Genomic DNA, 19,473 nt, shown 5'->3' with positions numbered 1-19,473 from the left:
GCGCAGCGTCGCGTCGCGCCACATCTTTAAAATTCAAATACATTATTTTCTATGAGTGTAGCCACACTGGCGGCGCCGTTCGGCGTCTGTCCGCGGCGCCCAGCTACGTCGTGTTATACTTGTAAGAATTGTTCTAGACATGCCGAAAATTTGACGCTACAGCACAGCAGCACTTCTTCTTTGTCGTCTCGTCTGATGCGCTCACTCAACCAAGAGTTCTAACTACAACCTCGCCCCTCCCCACCCCCCAACCATTCGAATCTCCGTAGGCGGGAATTATTTGTAATGATATTCCAATGAGCCGCTTTGTGATATCACAAAGCCCGGAAAACAAACGCTGTAGTCCAAACGAGCCGTTTGTTGTAGTTCTTGAAAAGGGATTTTTAAAAAACGAAATATCTCCCTTTGGAGTGTACTTTGAGATTTGTAACTTTCTAGATCTTTTTTATGCCCAAACATACACACTACACACTGACTAAAATTAAAAAAGTGAAAAAGCATAATAGGACCCCTTTAAGAAAAAAATTTTCACAGAAAGGTTCTTTGGGAAAACCACAATGGTTCTTCTATTGCAGGGGTCCTGGAGGGCCGGTGTCCTGCAGAGTTTAGCTCCAACCCTGATTAAACTCACCTGAACCAGCTAATCAAGCTCATAGGTATACTTGAAACTTCCAGGCAGGTGTGTTGAGGCAAGTTGGAACTAAACTCTGCAGGACACCGGCCCTCCAGGATCAAGTTTGGTGACCCCTTTTCTATTGCATCGCTATTAAAACCACTTTTTTGGAACCATTTTTAAAAGTGTAGGTTAACTAGGATTAGAAATTAATCAGGTCACATGTTTAGTCATAGTTTCCAAGAAAACTTTTTTGAGAAGATCAACGTTTAAATTAGTCAAGGGTCACAGTGCCATATGGGGTAAAACAATTCATTAGCTAATCGTGAACTCTGTGTTCCCTTGTGTTCTTTCAGTCTATCATTACACGTCTATCATTATCTTTGTTTTGTGCATAGACATAGATGATGTAGTGTCAATATGAGAACACAAGCTTATTAAGAAACTCCAGGTCATTAAGAGGTCAGCTGAAGATGTGAACATTTGCACTGTATACATCAAATAACCAGACCTTATTCAGTAATGAAACATAAAAGTGAGAAAGCATTTCATTACTGATTTTACTATATTAAATGATGTTCTAGAGAGTGATTAACCTCAGCAAACAGATATTAGTCATAGGTGTTACAAACATCTAATTAGGAATCATATTATTCACAGTCCTTTTGTTTAAGGGTCTTTTGATTGGGGTTTGCTCTCATCTGCTTTAATAGAGTCAAGTATAAGTAAGTAGCGATCAGTCTTTTATGCATAAAAGTACATTTTGTCTAGGATGCTGCTTCCCTGCATTTAATTAAAGGACATGCGTTGAGCATCAGAGGAATTGTGACGTTATTTATGGGTTTTGAAAGAGCCGTCTCCAGACTGCCAACAAATGGTATTATCCTCATTGCCTAATGCAGTGAGCAAGGCCAAGAGTCCATGAGGGGGATGTTCTGCTTTAGTAAATGAAGGCTTTAATCAAAACATTGCAGGTCTGTTTAACTTTTATGTTAGTGGAATATGTAGCTAGCACAGCAGCTGTAGATTTCTCTGTGTTATGGGAATGTGTGCCCTTTCATGTTGTATGTACCCTTTCATTTGCCACTGTAAGTGTAACGCTAATAAACATCCTGTAGTTTTTCTACATTTGTTAATGTTTGCTTTCCTTCAGAGAGAGTTTTGCCTTTGAGCATTACTGTTTTCAGATGTGTACTCTGTAAAGATCCCTGTGGGAGAAGAGAGTTGGGACACAATTGCTTGTCAGAGAATCAGGCTGTAAGATGAGAGCGCAAGAGAAAGGAGAAGACTTTGTGTTGAAAATCAGTGACACAGATTTTGACCGTAGGCTTTAATTACAGCCTTTAGTCCGTTGGGAAATGTCTCTACTAACTTTGCACATCTAGACTTTGCAATATTTGCAAGTTCAGTTAAATTTGATGGTTTGTGGACTGCAGTCTTCAAGTCATTCCACAGATTTTCAATGGGGTTGAAGTCTGATCTCTGACTAGGCCATGAAAGGACATTCACCTTTTTCTCCTTCAATCACTGTGTGCTCAGATTTGCTGTGTGCTTTGGGTCTTCGTCATGTTGGAAGGTAAACCTTCTTCCCATTGACAACTTTCTGACAGTGGGCAACAGATTTTCCTCAAGAATTTGACGATATTTTGCCTTCTATCCTGACAAGTGCTCCAGTCCCTGCTGCAGAGAAACACCCCATAACAGGATATTACCACCTCCATGCTTTACTGCAGTGGAAAAAGTTTGGGAACCACTGCTTTTACTGTAGGAATAGTGTTATTTGGTTGGTGAGATGTATTGGATTTCCGCCAGACATATAGCTTGGTGTTGAAGCTAATAATTCAATTTTAGTCTCATCTGCCTCAGAATATTCAAGGTGCGTTTTGGCAAAGCTCAGTCGTGACTGCATGTGGCCTTTCTTGAGGAGTGGCTTTTTACTTGCAACCCTCCCATACAAGCCACATTTGTGGAGAATTTGTGATATTGTTGGCACATGCACACAATGACCACTCTTTGCAATAAATTCCTGTAACTGCTTCAGAGTTGCTGTAGGCCTCTTGGTATCCTCTCTGACCAGTTTCCTCCTGGCTCTTTCATCCAGTTTGGAGCGACGTCCTGATCCAGGGAGGGTCTGTGTTGTACCAAATACCTTCCACTTAGTTCTTCCACTGTACTTCTAGGCATTGATAAAGCCTTTGAAATTTTTTTTTATCCATCTCCTGTCCACAACTTTATCCCGGAGATCTTTATTTGACCGTAGTCATGTTGCTGAGAAGAGCTGGAGAGATGGTTGTCAGAGAAACCAAGATAAAGTTGGAGGCTTATCAGTACAGATGCATGTCGATAATGAAAGGAGGACTGTCACACAACACCTGGGAAACTACATCAGTTTCTAAAGAATTTTTAAAACATTTTTAAGTATATCCTTTGTTTTTGGTGCTTACTCATACTACAGACTTCAAATCATGCAGGAACTATTCCAGTGGATCTGAGTAAAAAATATTTTTGCTAGGCAGACAATAAAATGGGTGAAAGAATCACATAGATTTACCTTTTTATGGACTACAATATGGACCAAAAATTTGATAAGCAACCACCCAGAACAACCTAGCATGTTGCAACATGTTAAAACATGCTAAGCATAGAAACATGCTAAATCCCCCCCTCAAAACATCTTAGCAACTGCATATCAATAGCCTGGCAACCTTCTCTTACATTAAAAATATTTTAATGTATTTTAAATTGCATGTTTTCCTTTCCACCCATAGTTGATTGTTTGCTTCAGTTGCACTACCAATGACTGAAATGCTCCAGGAAAGCTCAGGAAATCGAAATGACCACAGCTGATCACAGTTGATCCTTTTTCCAACTCAGTGAATCTGTTTTTTTATTTTTGTATTTTTTTCTGACATGTTGGTGTTATATCTTTTACTTGGATGTTATAAGTTGCACTGAGTAAATAAAGCTGGATAAAACAAAAAATGTGTCCGTCTTCATTTCAGGCTGCAAAAAGCAACAAAATGTGATCATTTTAAAGGGGGGTGATTCTTTTCTGTACCCACTGTATGTTTGTTCTTCCATGGTATTAGTGCCTTAAAGTGAACACCATGATAATTGCATGTGATAATAATCTCTTTCTGTTGTATATCAGAGTTCCATTGTATTTCCATTCAAAACCATTGTCCTTCCATGGTACCATGCCCATGAAAGGGCTATGGGCTTGCTTTTTAACCCTTTTCAGATTCAGAACATAGTGTGAGTCAACCAGATGGAGATATGCATCACATATCTACAATCAGTGTGCAGTTGGATCAATGCCTACTATAATAAAATGAGCCATAACGGATATATAAGATTTCCATTTTAATTCCACAAAAGAAGATTAAGCCATTGCCCTGGTTTCCTGTTGTTCTCTGGCTCTCAGCTGCTTGTACTGTGCTGTCAGCGATTTCAGCTCAGTCTTGACTGTCCGCAGTGGGAGGCCTGACCCTGTCCACAGAAACAGCCAGTTCAGCTGTCTGCGAGTGAGAGAGAGAGAGAGAGATACCCGGACCAGAATGCACTGTGGTGTCAATTCTCAATGTACAGCTAACTTCCTGTCACTTTTAAATGAAGCAGGATATGCTGTCTTTACTCATACATAAAAATTTGACCTTTGTCCCATTCTGCCACAGTTGATCGTTTCATTGTCCAGGTCTCACCCTCACATGACACACTAAAATCAGCTGTGAGACCAGGGATGATGCAAAGCGCATCCATATTTCATGATTCCAGAATCTGTGGAATCATTGGAGCGGAGAGATTCCGTCTGGCATTTCAAATTCAACACAAAGGCTTTGTGCATTTACCCCAAAAGAACATGGTGTACAGTGGTCTAATTTGACTAGTTCTGTTGAATTATTCTAAATTAAGCCTGTCTTTGTGTCTGGTAAGCGTGTGTGTGAGAGAGAAATGTGTGATCGTCTCCTGTTTAAGCTGTAAGCTGTGCTCCACTGAAAAGAGATCCCTCCTCAGTAATAATTGAGAGTTTTTCCATTTATGTATCCCAACACAAAGGGCACGTGAATGGGAGTGTCCTTTTCTCCCACGGGCCCCTGCTTGGTCTATGCAAACCAATAGCTCACAAAACACAATACCAGCAGCATGTAGTGGAATTACTGTGATCAATTATAGACCGTACTGTTCAAAAGTTTGGGGTCCGTAATTTAAAAAAAAAAAGTTTTCGAAAGGCTGTGTTTATTTGATACAAAAATACACTAAAAACTGCAGTATTGTGAAAGATCATTAGAAATAACTGTTTTACATTTATTTATCACATTCGAAAACAGTTGGACTGCTTAATATTTTTGTGATGCATTTTTTCTTTGATGAATGGAAAGTTCAAAATAATAGTATTTAACAGCTGCTTTTATCTTCTCGGATGCTGCCAAAAGCTCTCAGGATCTACACAAACACTCTACACAGTTCCCTTCTTTTCTCTCATTTTTCATCTGAGAGAGGTTGACAGCTCTAACATTAGTGATTGACAGTAAAGATGTACTCACAATGTGTGGTACACATGCGTCAGTGACACAACAGGCAACTAGTTGTTGACTTTGCTTCCATTCATATGGCTCACATTAACTGAAATCACTCTTAAAATTTGGTTGTTAGTCACTGTTTATAGAATGTGGTTGTTAATCTCTTTCATAACAAATTTCTCTATAAACATAACCATAGTAAGCCTCCAAACAGGACTGACAGTCATATCCTGATGATGCCCTGAAAAAAAAAACAATAACAACTGTGTGTGTGTACACAGTGTATATATATATAATATAATATTAAAGGGGTCATGAACTGGCTATTTTATTATTTTACACTGTTGTCTGAGGTCCACTTATGACGTTTGCGTGGTTTTTACATTCAAAAACATCAAAATCAATAAGTAATAGGCTATTTTCTACCCTGGTTTTGAGGCCGGCTCGAGAAACGCTCTGTTTTTATGGGCGTGCGCACTGAAGACTTGGAAGTAAACTCCCACTGCTATGATTGGATAACAGTTTTGCCTTGAGCCTTCTGTGACTTTGGTTAGACACGTACACATAATCAGGAAATATCAAGTGATCTCTAACAAAGCAATAGTGACACATAGTACAAATATTTTTTACTCTCATAAGTCGGATTCCTGTCGGATCCAATATAGAAGGCACAGCATTGCTTTTTAATCTCAGTCTCTCTTCAAATCCAGCATTGACCTGTGTCTTGTTTACAAAGGAATCTGCGGTGAAATGAAACAAACAAATGCTCAATGTTTTACTCACGAGCTGGAACTTCATTAAAAATAAAGTTCAACCACGCATTCTTAATATTTGAATCCGAAGTAAGGTTATGCAACGACTGTGTAAGTAAGGTTATGCAACGACTGTGTTCTTCCACAACCAGGCACTGCACAATATTTTGCGATCTTTAACGGCATGTTTATTGATTGGTTTGCTTGATCCGGTTTAGCGCCACTTATGTTATTTTCCTACTATGTCATGTGCGAATCAGCGGGCGGGGCTACATAATTAGGCATTGATATTCTTTGGTGGAGGCGGTGTTTAACCTATCTATAGATTCAATGTTCTGGCGTTCGCTGGGCCTGCTGTCAATAAAAGCTTTTATTTCAGTAACAAGGACGGTTTCATTTCTGAAACTTACAGGACATTCTTTTAGTACGATGACCTCTTATATATCAAAAGCTAGTAAAAGTTGATTTCTCAATTCATGACCCCTGTAATGTTACATTATTAAGTGATGTAGACTAGTTCCTTGATGTGAATTTACACTGCCGTTGTTGGCCCCAAAAATATTTAAAATATTGTTTAAATATACAGACACTGAAGTAAAAGTGTAGTTATACATATGACAGTGATGATGGTAAACCATCCATTGATTACGTTAAATGTGATTTAAACCTGGATTATTTCACAATCATGCTGCGTTTTCTTCATTTTTATCCAGTCAGCTGAATTTACAGTTTCTGTTCATGTTTTCTGACAATAGCAGCCAAGCTTTTGGTGCATCCCTAAAAATACCATTTTAAAGGGGTTGTTCACCCCAAAATTTATTTTGTCATCAATTACTCATCAATTACTCATGTTTATGTTATGTTCTTCTGTGGAACATAAAAGAAGATATTTAGAAATGTCTCTTTTTTTTGGTCCCTATGGAAGTCAATGGTCACCAAAACTGTTTGGTTAGGAGCATTCTTCCAATTGCATTCCATAAGCAAAAGAACGTCAAACAGGTTTAAAACAATGTGAGTAAATGATGACAGAGATTTCATTTTTGGGCAAAATATCCCTTTTAACACCTCACTAGGCAAACACTTGGTAAGCAAAGTTCAAATACCTCTTAGTCTGGCAAACACTTTTGTATGTTAAAACGTTCTCCTCTTCCAGTCGGTACTGAGGGTAGTGTCACCAGAGACATGATGTGCAATGACAGACAGTGACTCTACCCGTGTACCCGCTTACAGCAGGTACAAAACCGCCACAGACTCAGCCAGAGGCCACCCAACCAATCAGTGTTTTCCCTCGGGCTGAAGACTGTGATTTCAAGTCGATTGGAAGAAACTCACAGACATGTACATGCTTTGCAACTTTACAGATCTTCTTTATGCACCAAGAGCTTGTAACAATCTAAAGAGAAAGGAAAAAATGAAATCGCATCATATGACCCCTTTAAATGGCTTTGATGAATTTATCTATGGGTATGTTATCTAGGGCAAGCATTTCCTACAAGGTGACCTACAATGCAGGTTCTTGTCAGATTTAATCTGTCAGCATGGAGATTATTAGGTTACGCTTATTTCACATTGGAGAAAAAGAAAGATGTTAAAGGTATAGTTAATTTAAAATGATCAATTCTGTTGTTTTGGACCCTACTGACTTTTATTGTATGGACACTGAGACATTATTCCAAATGACATTTTCATTCATTTTTATGTTCTTCAGAAGAAAAAAGTAAAACAGGTTTGGAATGACATGAAGGTGAGTAAATGATGACAGCATTTTAATTTTTGGGTGAACTATCCCTTTAAGTATTAATTTACAGAGATCTTGGTTATTGAGTGCTTTTGAATAGAGATTGATGTGCATCTTCCATTTAGTTCTTTGTCATTCATGTTGTTCCATGTTTAAAGTACATATTCCATTTTGTGATTTTTTTTTTTTTTTTTTTCCATATTTGCAAGGCAGCTTATAAAAGTACTCTTTGTGGCGGCCAACACATTATTGATCCACAATGATTTTACATAACAATTAACATCAATGGAACACTTTGAATAGAAATAAACGTGTTATTTCAAGTGGAAGTTAGTCATGTTCACAGCGTTTTCATTTAGACATCCAGCATTTCTGGCTGTAACCCTCAGGCATTGTCGAGCTATAGTGAACTATTTTCAGGACCAAAAATACCGTTATGTAAATGCCAACACTATAGTGAAAATGTACTGTACATCACACCTCTTCCACTACTACAACTGGTCTATTGAGTAGAAATTATCTAAGTAACCCGTGAAGCTTTAAGCACTAGTAGTGTTAAATTGAATCCACATGGATTACTAAAGGTCATTTTTGCATAGTCCTTGTTATACTCCCACAATTTAATTCCACCTGACCTAAATTTGACCTCCAATGACATTTTATTTTCAGTTGTGTAGTCTAGTTTTTTGAGTCACATATCGAAAGGTGCTGCTATACACCAGTATAATAATCACTCCATGGATAAAACGCGTATCTTTTCTTTAAACAGTCCTGTTAATGGATTCCATAACATCTGTTCCAGACCAGGTCAGTCCACTGTGTAGAAAGGAACCTGATTTTGCACCTTGCTTACGGATGGAATTTACCACTGAGGGACTGTTATGAAAGGATGTTCAGCTACTCCCCTACCTTTTCCACTTCCATTTTTCAATCCACTCACTTCCACCTACTGCTTCTCCTTCACTCTCTCACATCGGGTAGCCAGCCTCCCCGTGTTCTTTGCCCTTTGCCTCTGTAGAATAGGTATTTAGCAGTCAGTGGGATTTTGAACTACAGTTGGTGCCTCAAGGGAGCAGTTGTGTGCGGCAAATACTTACTGTATGAATAAATTATATGATTCCGGGGCTTCAAAGTCAATGCACTCCAAGGAAAAGCTGCTTTTTGCTGTTTCTTGGTTTCTATCTGTCTTGTTTTTGGGCATTGGTTCATCTTGGCTTGGTTGTTTGTTCAGGAAACACTAAAAAATCTGTTGGTTAATTTTCATAATTGCAGCCAGTGCTTGGCAGATCTTAGCCTGAGATATTATTATGCCCATATTTCAGCATCAGATAAGCCTGTTTAACTAAATCTTCCCGCACAGTGACGTAGACATGTGGGGGCGTGTTTAAACTAGGGGTTTTAGGAGGGCATGGACAAGTCTTAACTTTTATAAAGAATATCTCTTTGGATTTGAGACTTTAGTCTTTGCAACTTTACAGATCTTCTTTATGCACCAAGAGCTTGTAACACTCCAAAGAGAAAGGAAAAATTTAAATCGCATCATGACCCCTTTAATGAAGATAATTAAAGGCAGCCACTGTAACCATGCCATTTCACCCCACCATAACCAATTAGCAAGAGTCTTTACAGTGTTAAAACAAATGTGCCGTGCAAAGCTTTGCTTGGATAGTTTTAAAGGGAATTGTTACTTTTATTTTCTTCATAGAAGTGTTTCTGTGCCTGACGTAACTCTATGATTGTTACAATGAAATGTTCAAGGCTCAGACAGTTGTATACGCTGTCATAGACACACAATACAAATTCAACTCTCCCCTCAGGCATTAGTTTACTTTGGTACTTAGTGGTGGAGTGGTGCTGCCATCTCAGATCAGCAGGACAGAATGAGACAAGGCTTTTGAAAATAAGCTTTTTGAGGCTTAATGATGAGATAATATTCTCGTTTAGAGGAAACACAATTTGCTGCCCAGCACTGCTCTGAACCCCTCCTGTTAAGATGTATGCTGCTTGTTGCTCATTGGCCCTGATGATGTCATGGCAATCTGTTCAGCTGTGACAACTACATGAGTGCCAAAAACACAGCCGTGTTTATCAATTCATACACTGAACTATTGTTGCCTCATTAAGGTTGTGTGTTCAAGGTTATGAAGGATAAATCAGGCCATGAATTACTTAAGTAATAAACTTAAAATTTGTCCCATAATGAATAATGCATGTTGAGGAGAGGTGTTTTTAGTTTTTTGAAATTATCTGATTTATTATTTTAAATTTGCTTTATGACTATTGAAAAAACCCTATGCTTAGAAATCTGAATTGGTCAATATTGTTATGCTAAATTCCACTATTTTTAAAAGTAGATTTACCTTTGCCTTACCTGTTAATGCTCACTTAAAGTAGATCTTAATAACACTAATAATTTAATAACACTGTATGCAATCTTTAGCATATTTCAAAATAAATATCCATTTGTTATGTAGCCTAAATTAACGTGTTTTTAGTTTTTAGTGTTAGTGTTTAATCATTTGAATTTATGTGAAATCGTATGGAATTTTAATATTGGCTATTTATTGGTTATCAGCCATAACATGAAAATAATTATTGTCTTATTGGTATCAGACAGAAATTAAATATTGGTACATCTCTAAAAAAGACCTGAGCCATGTCATAACTTGGGGCTAAATTACCTAGCAACCACTCAGAACACCCTAGCAACATGCTAAAAGCTAATCTTTTAGTAATAAGTAATAAGTACCTTAATAACTGCATAGCAACACTTTCAACCACTCTACTCTACTGCAGCCACCAACACTATACTATTGTGGCAATGACTGTCAGTGCTGAACATTTCTGTTGTTCTCAGTCTGGTGCCATTTTTAAACTCGTTGGAAAAATCATTTGGAAAAACAATACTGCATTTGACATTTGACCTGTTTTATGGTGTGATATTGATTTGGCGCATTCAGACAGTCTGTGATGCTGGTGGGAGATCGCAGCTTTAGCAGCATTTATTTCGGTGTATTATTTTTCTGCTCAGAATTACCCATAATCCTCTTTATCCATCTATATTTAGGCGTTTTTGGATGATGGGCTTAGGAATTAATACATGCTTTCTAACTGCTTTTTGTGAGCCAAGTGGATCATTCATTTCTGAACAAAACTGTTTTCATTTCCCTGCTCCCTCATCATGACAGACTGTTTTCGTTCTTTGTGTAGTGATGAGGAAGAAGATTGACAATATGAGTACTTTGTGTCTCCACTGATTTTTTTTTTATTATTTAATTTAATTTAGTTTAATTTTATTTTTTTATTAAAATAAGAGCTGTCGGTCGTCATGTTCTTTATTTAGCAGTGAGAACAGTGAATTTCTTCATGTAACCAGGAGTGATCTTACTTATCAGAATTTTAATATTAATATATTTTATTTGATATAAAATATATATTTTATTTTAAAAGCAAATCATGTGCAGGAATTAGAGTTGGTCATCTGTGAGCATTGTGATATTTTAAGTGTGGTCATTATTCATGGTACATTGGTTATTGTTAAGAGGTTGGCTGTGCCAGGGGTGTATATGTGCAAACAAAATGTGTGGGAATCTGGGAAGTGCCAGTAATATGCTGAAAATGGAACTCTAACTCAAAGAAGGTATTCTTGAATACTTGACTGTCTATGTGTAAGAAATGCTATTAGATAGAGTTTTATCCACTGGAAAATTTGAACTGGAGAACAAATAGCATTGTGGCTGCATCTACAAGGGTTACATGGTACTAAATGATCTTACCAAATTTGCTGAAAATGTACTCACTCTCAGGCCATCCAAGAACAGATTTGGAGAAATTTAGCATTACATCACTTGTTCAGCAGTGGATCCTCTTCAGTGAATGGGTGCCGTCAGAATGAGAGTCTAAACAGCTGGATAAAAACATCACAATATTCCACAGGTAATCCACATGACTCCAGTCTATCAATTAACATCTTGTGAATTACTTGCTACATATTCCTACATTTCTCAAAATCTGTTCTGATGAAGAAACAAACTAATCTAAATCTTGGATGGCATGAAGGTTACTAAATTATAGAACATTTTCATTTTTGGGGAAACTTTTTCTTTAATTATTGCAAATTTGAAGTAAATTTAGTGTTTGCATTTCCTGTGCATTTTGATGCTTCTCTTAGTTGAGAAAGTGAGAGCTGAATTTGGGCAACAGAAAGGCCCTTTCATGTACCCTGCAGAGAGCAGAACTAATGTTTCACTAATGAATCTGTGATGAAGGCAGGTCTCACTATTGAAGCAGCTCTATTCATATTGACTGAGTTTAATGTGCGTATGCAGTCATGTCCTGAGGCACTATGAGCACTATATTCAATTTTACTCAATTTTTAAACAGCTTTGACAGTATTTTGAAATATTTGTTCTCGAGATTATCTTTTGGCACAGTTTCTCACAGTAACTGTATTAATTCATGCTGGCACCAACCCATTTCATAATACTGATGCTGATAGACACAGGTTATGTAACAGATTTATTTGAACTCCTATTTAAACTATTTTTATTTGTTTGTTGTGTTTCTTTGTTCCAGTGGGAGTGTTTGTGGTCCTTCATTCTCTTCTGCACTTTCTCCTTGTTACTGGTGTGGCTTTACTTCTGGTGGGAGGCTCATAATGACTACAGCGAGTTTAACTGGTGAGTGGGCCTTATACACTTTCATCAACAATCCCACAATCTCAGTTTCTCTGAAGAGATATATCTAAGAAACTCATGAGCTTTCCCAAAACAGATTTGGTATAATCCTGCGCTTAGTAATCCAGAGTTCATGGAAAGGTCTCTGATTGAACAGATTGCATGTAATTTTAATAGATAGGCTGGGCTGTTCTTGGCTAGTATTCAGAATGGAATAGCTTACTGCATACTGTGCAGTATATACTGTATGTATACGTCATACTACTTTTAGTATGCAAAACAGTATGCATTATGCAATAAATGCATAAGAGTAGTATGTTGTTATCTTAAAAGCAGTTATTTTGTATTTTGAATGCAAGTTTGTGTAAAAATGTGTTAGCTTTTGTAAGTCCAATTAAACAATGAGTCAAGAAAAAGATGTTGAAATTGAGGCCGTTGTTATTTACAGTTAATTTGTTAAACATTAAATGGAAGGTCAATTGGAGCAGAGTGGATTATGGGATTTAGGACCAAATGCAATGTTCCCTGTTGTCTATTGCTCACTTTTGTGTAGTATGTATGTAGTATACATAAAATACAGAACTAAAATATACATATATATATATATATATATATATATTACTTTAATATTAAATAATATATTAATATATTATATAATATTATAAATATAGCATTTATTCATTTATATATATATTTTATAATATATATCTGCATAATCCTGTAAAATAATAACAAACTCACAAAAACACCAACATTTACATTGTTGCGGTTTAGCTATTAAGTCACTCTCTGACATTTTTACAGTAACTGTTGATACATAATCTTCCATTTTCCAGGAGCCACATGCTCTGTAAAACTGATTGAGGACATTAAAAACAACGTGACAACGAAACCATTGTTTGCTTTGTCCCTCAAGGTCATTTTCTCCTGATCTTTTTAATTCTTTCATCTCCTGCTTTCTCTTCCTTTTCAATGTCACTTCTCTCCTCTCTTATGTGGCCTCCACCTCCCCCCGCACAGTCTCAGGGGAGGTACAGTTCTTGATGTTACTGTAGAGGACAAGAGGGTGGATTCACAACGACCTCCAGTTATTGCCCAAAGGACTGTGTGTGTAGAATCTGTGATCAGACAGGGAATGCATCTAGCAGGCAAACCCTTGATATGGCTCTACCCACTGAGCCACATTTAGCCAATCAATTCTAAAGGAGTGATTACGGGTGATCTATAATCTGCCCGCCCCATTTTTCCATTCTGATCCTAGGCTCAGAATAACATACCAACACATCACTATTGCTGCAGTATAGATGCACTTGTGTTCTATGTACTCTACTATTCAAAAGTCTGGTGTCAGTAGAAATTTTGAAATGTTTTTGAAAGAATTCTCTTGTGCTCACCAAGGCTGCATTTATTTGATTAAAAAATACAGAAAAATAGTAATACTGTGAAATATTAGTACCGTTTAAAATAACTATTTTCTGTTTTATTTATTTTAAAATGATTTTAAAATATATTTTATTACTGTGTTGGTAATTAATATTTTTGTTTCTATTCACTAGAAACAAAAATAGAAAGTTTAAAATAATGTTTTTGTAACATTATAAATGTCTTTACTGCCACTTTTAATAAATTGAATGCATCTTTGCTGAATAAAAAAATTATATAAAAAAATGAATAAGAATATGAATTAAAAAATTAAAAAAAATCTTACTGACCCAAAACTTTTTTGGGTCAGATTTTACTAATCTTATTATTCAGCCATTTATGTTTATCAAATTGGAAATTATTTGGAAAAGATTATTTTTTTTACTGTAACATTTGTCTTTTTTTTTTTTTTTACAGAATTACATAGTTATTCTTTATTGAATGCTACTCAATTTTTATCTTATTTTTTAGAATCAGAATGAGCAAGGAATTTGTACATATATATATATATGACACTGAGTACAGAAGGAAAAAACTAAAAAAAATAATAAGTTCATAATAAAAATAAATAAATAAATAATAATAATATGTCATGTGACAAACAGCATACTACTGTTTGAAACATATCGAGGGATAATATGACCTTTTACGCTCACCATTTTAATAAAATAGTAAGGAGTATACAGGATTTACTGCACATTATTCAGGAATACGCAAGCCAGTGTTCAATTCTGATCACAGCCGCTGAGTTTGGATGTTGAAGAAAGCTAATACTGTCTTTGCTGTGCCCTATGGTCTCATGTGTTTTATCTCCCTTTGTTTCAAAGATACACACTAGGCAGATGATGCTTTTTGTAAAACAGATGCCACTGTCATCCACCTCTTTTGTAAAAGTATACTTATATAATCCTGAGCTGTCATGAGAGTGAGCAAGAGAAATGTGTAGCCAGTCGAAAGATTAGTAGCTTCTGTTTGTTTTTCAGGGGCTTGGTTATTTGATTAGGCCTTAATGCAGTCTGACCATTATGGAGAATATAAGACAACCAAGAATTCTAATGCTGAAGAATCAACTGCTAACGTTTTTTTTCCGATATTGTGCTCCCACAGGTTTTTATATAACCGTTCAGGGGAGTGGAGTGATGGAACCGTTCCCATATTGGCCGCTACAGCAGCTGGTTTCACCTATATTGCATTTTTAATGGTGAGTTGTAACTGCTCTGTAGCAGTGATACTGCGCTGTGGATTTGCATACTAAAACCTCTCCAAAACCACTAGTGCTTTTAACTGTCTCTTTCAGACATGTGTGTACATGTCACCATTCAGCATTATTATGATGTTTTAGCTCCATACCCCAGTTATCACTTCATCTGAACGGTTGCTGTCATCCAGTTTTTCACTGAATGTAATATTTGTCCTTTTTTGCTCCAGATTTTAGCCCTGTGCCATGTAGCTGTCGGGCAGCAGTTAAACCTCCACTGGCTCCACAAGGTACCCGTCAACCTCTGAAATACTTTTTCCCCAGAATTTTGTCTGTTTATGCGAGACAAACCAAATTAACCTTGACACAGTGTCACAAACACCTTGTTATGTCCTGAGGCTTTCTGGCCACATTGGCAGAGTTAAAGTAGTATTTCCTGTTTGTTTATGAACAGAAATGGAGCATTGTGGATTTTCAGTGTAGTTTGCTGAATAAATGAAGTAGAATTGCATAAAATGAAGTGAAACTGAAGGAAGTGGTCTGTGTTTTTCTCTCTAGATTGGTGTGACAGCCGGTTTGCTCACTACAATAATTAGTGTGATATCGGTCACTCAATTGTGGGGAGAGGAATGGGATGTAGTTTGGATTTCTCTTCAGGTACGTTCTTTTAGATGTCTGATTTTATGGGTTCCCACAGTCCTGGATAACCTGAAAATATTTCAAAAGTCAGACATGGAGAATATTAAAATGTCAGGGAAATTTCTGTATTCATTTTTGTAGTTACACTACTGTTCAAAAGGTTGTGGTCAGTAAGATTTTTTTTTTTTTTTTCAATGAAATTTAGACTTCTTTTCAGCAAGGACACATTAAATTGATCAAAAGTGACAGTAAAGACTTTTACATTGTTACAAAAGATTTCGATTTCAAATAAATACTGTAAATGTTTTATTCCATAAGAATATTAAGTAGCACAACTGTTTTGAAGCATTGAAATGTTTCTTGAGTACCAAAAAAAGCATATTAAAATGATTTCTAAAGGCTCATGTGACACTGAATATTGGAGTAATGGCTGCTGAATAGCCATCTTTGCCTTCAGAGGAATAAATTATATTTTAAATGATGTTAAAATAGAAAACAGCTATTTTAAATTTTAATAATATGTCATAATATTACCATTTTTACTGTATTTTTGAGCAAACAAATGCAGCCTTGGTGAGCAAAGATATTTCAAAAACATTCAGAAATCTTACTCACTCCAAAATTTTAAATAGTGCTTTTTAAATTATGCCTTTAGGCTATACGTTTCTTTTGTGTGTGTGAGATCTTTTTCTATAAAGTAATTTTTCTACAGACACTTTGAGGTTCCTCCACTGTCTAGATATTTGTCTTATTCTATGTATGCTTGTGTATTTAGAACAAATGAATGACTCTGTTTTTATTCAGGCTACTGGTCCTTTCCTGCACATCGGTGCTTTGGCTGCAGTAACCGCTTTGGCCTGGCTGATGGCTGGACAGGTGGCACGAGCAGAGAAAACTAGTAAGATGAATCCAGCTCCTCACTTAAAGATCAGTCTCTCAGTTAGTCATCATTATTAACTAGATGCTAATTATTAAAGGGATACACAGAGAAATCCTCTATCCCGATACATTCCTGTCGTCACACAGAGACACGTTACTATCACCACTAGCTCAATGCGCTGGTGTTTCATGTTACAGCATTAGAGGGAAAATTAATATACTGCTATTGATTCCTCATTTCAGTTTACCCAAGCTCATCTGATTCATGTAAGCACAGATTTAACTGGCTTAACTCATTTAGTTAATCAGAAGACTTTCTCTTCATTCCTCAGGGACATACACTGGAGTCGAGGAGATTTTTGAAAGAAGTCTCTTATGCTCACCAAGACTGCACTTATTTGATTAAAAAATACAGAAAAGGCAGTAATCTTGTGAAATATTATTACAATTTAAAATAAAATGTAATTAAAAATTAAAATGTAATTTATTCCTTTAATGACAAAGTTGAATTTTTAGCAGCTGTTACTTCAGTCTTAGGTGTCGCATGACCCTTCAGAAATCATTCTAAGATGCTAATTTTGTTTGCAATAATAATTTCTTATTAAAAAGGATTTTTTTTATGAATCGAAAGTTTAAAAGAACAACAATTACTTGAAATTGAAATCTTTGTAACATTATAAAAGTCTTTACTGTCCCTTTTGATCAATTTAATGCATCCTTGCTGCATAAAAGTATTAAATAATAACAGACCCCAAACTTTTCAGTGTTGGTGTATTTTCTTAATAATTTGTAGATTTCACAAAGTAACCTCTACATTTCTCTAAGATTTAGAGAACTCCCTCGAAACATACTGTATGCAAGCATGTGAACTAAAATAGCTGTGCAAGCTCAATTCCACACATCATGAGTTCAGAAATGTGTCAGAATGCTACCAAAGATCTTTATATTTTCAGCAGTCACAAGGGAAGTTATTGCATACTTTGGCCTAAACTTCTATGCTTAACAGCAGTATAAAGAGAATCATTTGGAATCAGCACTCCTTAACTGTCGACATTTTATAGTACATGAATAATATCACATCCAATTACCTACAGCAACACTAACAATAAAAAACACATTAGGTATGTACAATGAGACCGCACAGATTAAATGTATTGGCTAAGCATTCACATCTGCATTGTATACTTGTTTCTAACCTAAAATGTCCATTTAGGCATTTTCTCTTGAAAAAAAAAGTTACTTAGACACTTAGCTTCTGCAACGAAGATGGCATAACACATGTGATCACCATTCAAACTGATTAAAAAAAGCTATTTTATAGCCATTTTAGTTTATGCCTTAAAAAGCCTTTTTTTTAAAGCTGTGCCTGAGTTGTAACTTCAGATAACTACGTTGTTGGTTCTCTAGGGTTTCAGTTGATGGTTCTCCTCGTCTACCTGAGTGTTCTCCTCACACTTTACTTCATTCCGCTGTCAATCACCTCACCCTGTATTATGGAGCGTGGGAGTCTCAAAGCAGCACCCACCATCATCGGCCATCATGGAGCTCCAATGGTGAGATGCCAAATTGTCAACATCGTACTGTGCACTTCCTGTCTTCCCTAGATGCTACATCAAGGATTGTTGGAGGCGGTTTGGTCCTTTCTCTCTCTCTCTCTCTCTCTCTCTCTCTGTGCCTCTCTCTTTCCTCTGTCTTTCCATCCCTCACTATCTTTCTCTCTTTTTCTTCCTCTCCCTCCATTTATCTTTCTCATATTTCTTTTCCCTGGCTTGTCATAGCTAAATATAACTCAGGAAAGAGCTGCTGAGAATCTCTGTGTAGGCGTTGTTCAAGGTTTGGTGGTTATGAAGGGTTTTCAATACACCCGTGTGTAACATTGCTGTATTGTGCACTGAAATGGCAAATACGCTTTTAACGTGTGCATGTCATTTCTGTTTTATAGTGGCACAGAAAAAAAAATGCAAATGTTATTGTACAGTTGTAGTCGAAATCTATATATATATATATATATATATATATATATATACTGTATATATATAATACTTTATTATTATTATTTTAGATTTATTTAGTCAAAAATGGATTTAGCTTTATCAGATGTGTTTAAAAAAAGTTGGTAATTTTCTCTAATTTTGTGGGGTTTGTGTGCGAAAAAAAATTATGTTTATTTGGTCTGTAATTCGCCTGTGAAACAAATTGACCTTATTTCCTTTGGGAAAAGCTGAAAATAAAAATTATTGAGAAAGAAAATTTATAATAACATCTCATCATTCTTAAGGGTGGCTTGTTAGCAGTAGTGTTATGTAACATTTCAGTTAGCCTATTGAAGAACTTACAGTAATTGTCCTCTGCCACTCCTAACTACAGCTGTAAACAGTCAAACTTGGGTTGAAAACACAAGCCTTTACAACACCGCAGGCGCTGGTTGGAGATCATAGCTGTAGTATCAACCACCACGGCTTTAAAAGCCAGAATTAAAAAATGAGAGTCATAACCATAAGTGCTCTCCAAAGACACATGCATACTGATCTTAATATATTCCTCTCCTCATTCTCTTGGGCTTCAAAAGAAGCGTCCTTCATTTTGCATTGATGTCACATGCACTAGTACATCTAGACCCGCAGTGTGCAGATGATCTCAAGTTGCTGCTTGCATGCCTTTGCATAAGCATGAACCACAGAGGAGCTGTATATTGTGCATGTGTCTGGCCCTCAAGCACTCAGTGAACCTCCATGAGATGAGTTATTGATTTATATCCAAAGAACAACGAAGAGGTTTAGCTACTGCTTAGCTCTAGGTTGAGAAGAGTCTCACATTTCGGTTTAAAAAAGATCTTTCCATTCTGAACTCCACGGGGTTCAAATATGCAGTACTTTTTACTCTTCCGTTTCCATCTTTTTCCTTTTTTTTTTTTTGGTTGCATCATGCTTGAAGGAGATAAAGAGTCCAGTTACACACCTGAATATATGTATATATATATATGTGTGTGTATGTGTGTGTGTGTGCGTGTGTGTGTGTATATGTATATATATATAT

The 19,473-nt window shown here is 36.4% G+C and overlaps 1 protein-coding gene across 3 annotated transcripts in view; it reads left to right on the top strand.

The window, feature by feature from the left end:
• The window catches only part of LOC107756554 (glycerophosphodiester phosphodiesterase domain-containing protein 5-like), a 55,261-nt gene that overhangs the window by 20,916 nt on the left and 14,872 nt on the right, over positions 1-19,473 (top strand). For all 3 annotated transcript variants that reach the window (XR_001641830.1, XM_016573729.1, XM_016573721.1), the window contains exons 3-8: positions 12,199-12,302; positions 14,829-14,922; positions 15,150-15,209; positions 15,478-15,576; positions 16,363-16,456; positions 17,845-17,990. Coding sequence is in view for 2 of the 3 variants with exons in the window: in XM_016573729.1 (XP_016429215.1) it covers positions 12,199-12,302; positions 14,829-14,922; positions 15,150-15,209; positions 15,478-15,576; positions 16,363-16,456; positions 17,845-17,990 (597 nt within the window). In the remaining variant the exon portion in view is untranslated. The remainder of the gene's footprint in view (positions 1-12,198; positions 12,303-14,828; positions 14,923-15,149; positions 15,210-15,477; positions 15,577-16,362; positions 16,457-17,844; positions 17,991-19,473) is intronic.

This window comes from Sinocyclocheilus rhinocerous, unplaced genomic scaffold, assembly GCF_001515625.1.
Source record: "Sinocyclocheilus rhinocerous isolate Xijiao unplaced genomic scaffold, SAMN03320098_v1.1 scaffold1152, whole genome shotgun sequence".
Classification (NCBI taxonomy): Eukaryota; Metazoa; Chordata; class Actinopteri; order Cypriniformes; family Cyprinidae; genus Sinocyclocheilus; species Sinocyclocheilus rhinocerous.
The sequence above is the reverse complement of the archived record's forward strand: the minus strand, read 5'-3'. Positions and strand labels throughout refer to the sequence as shown.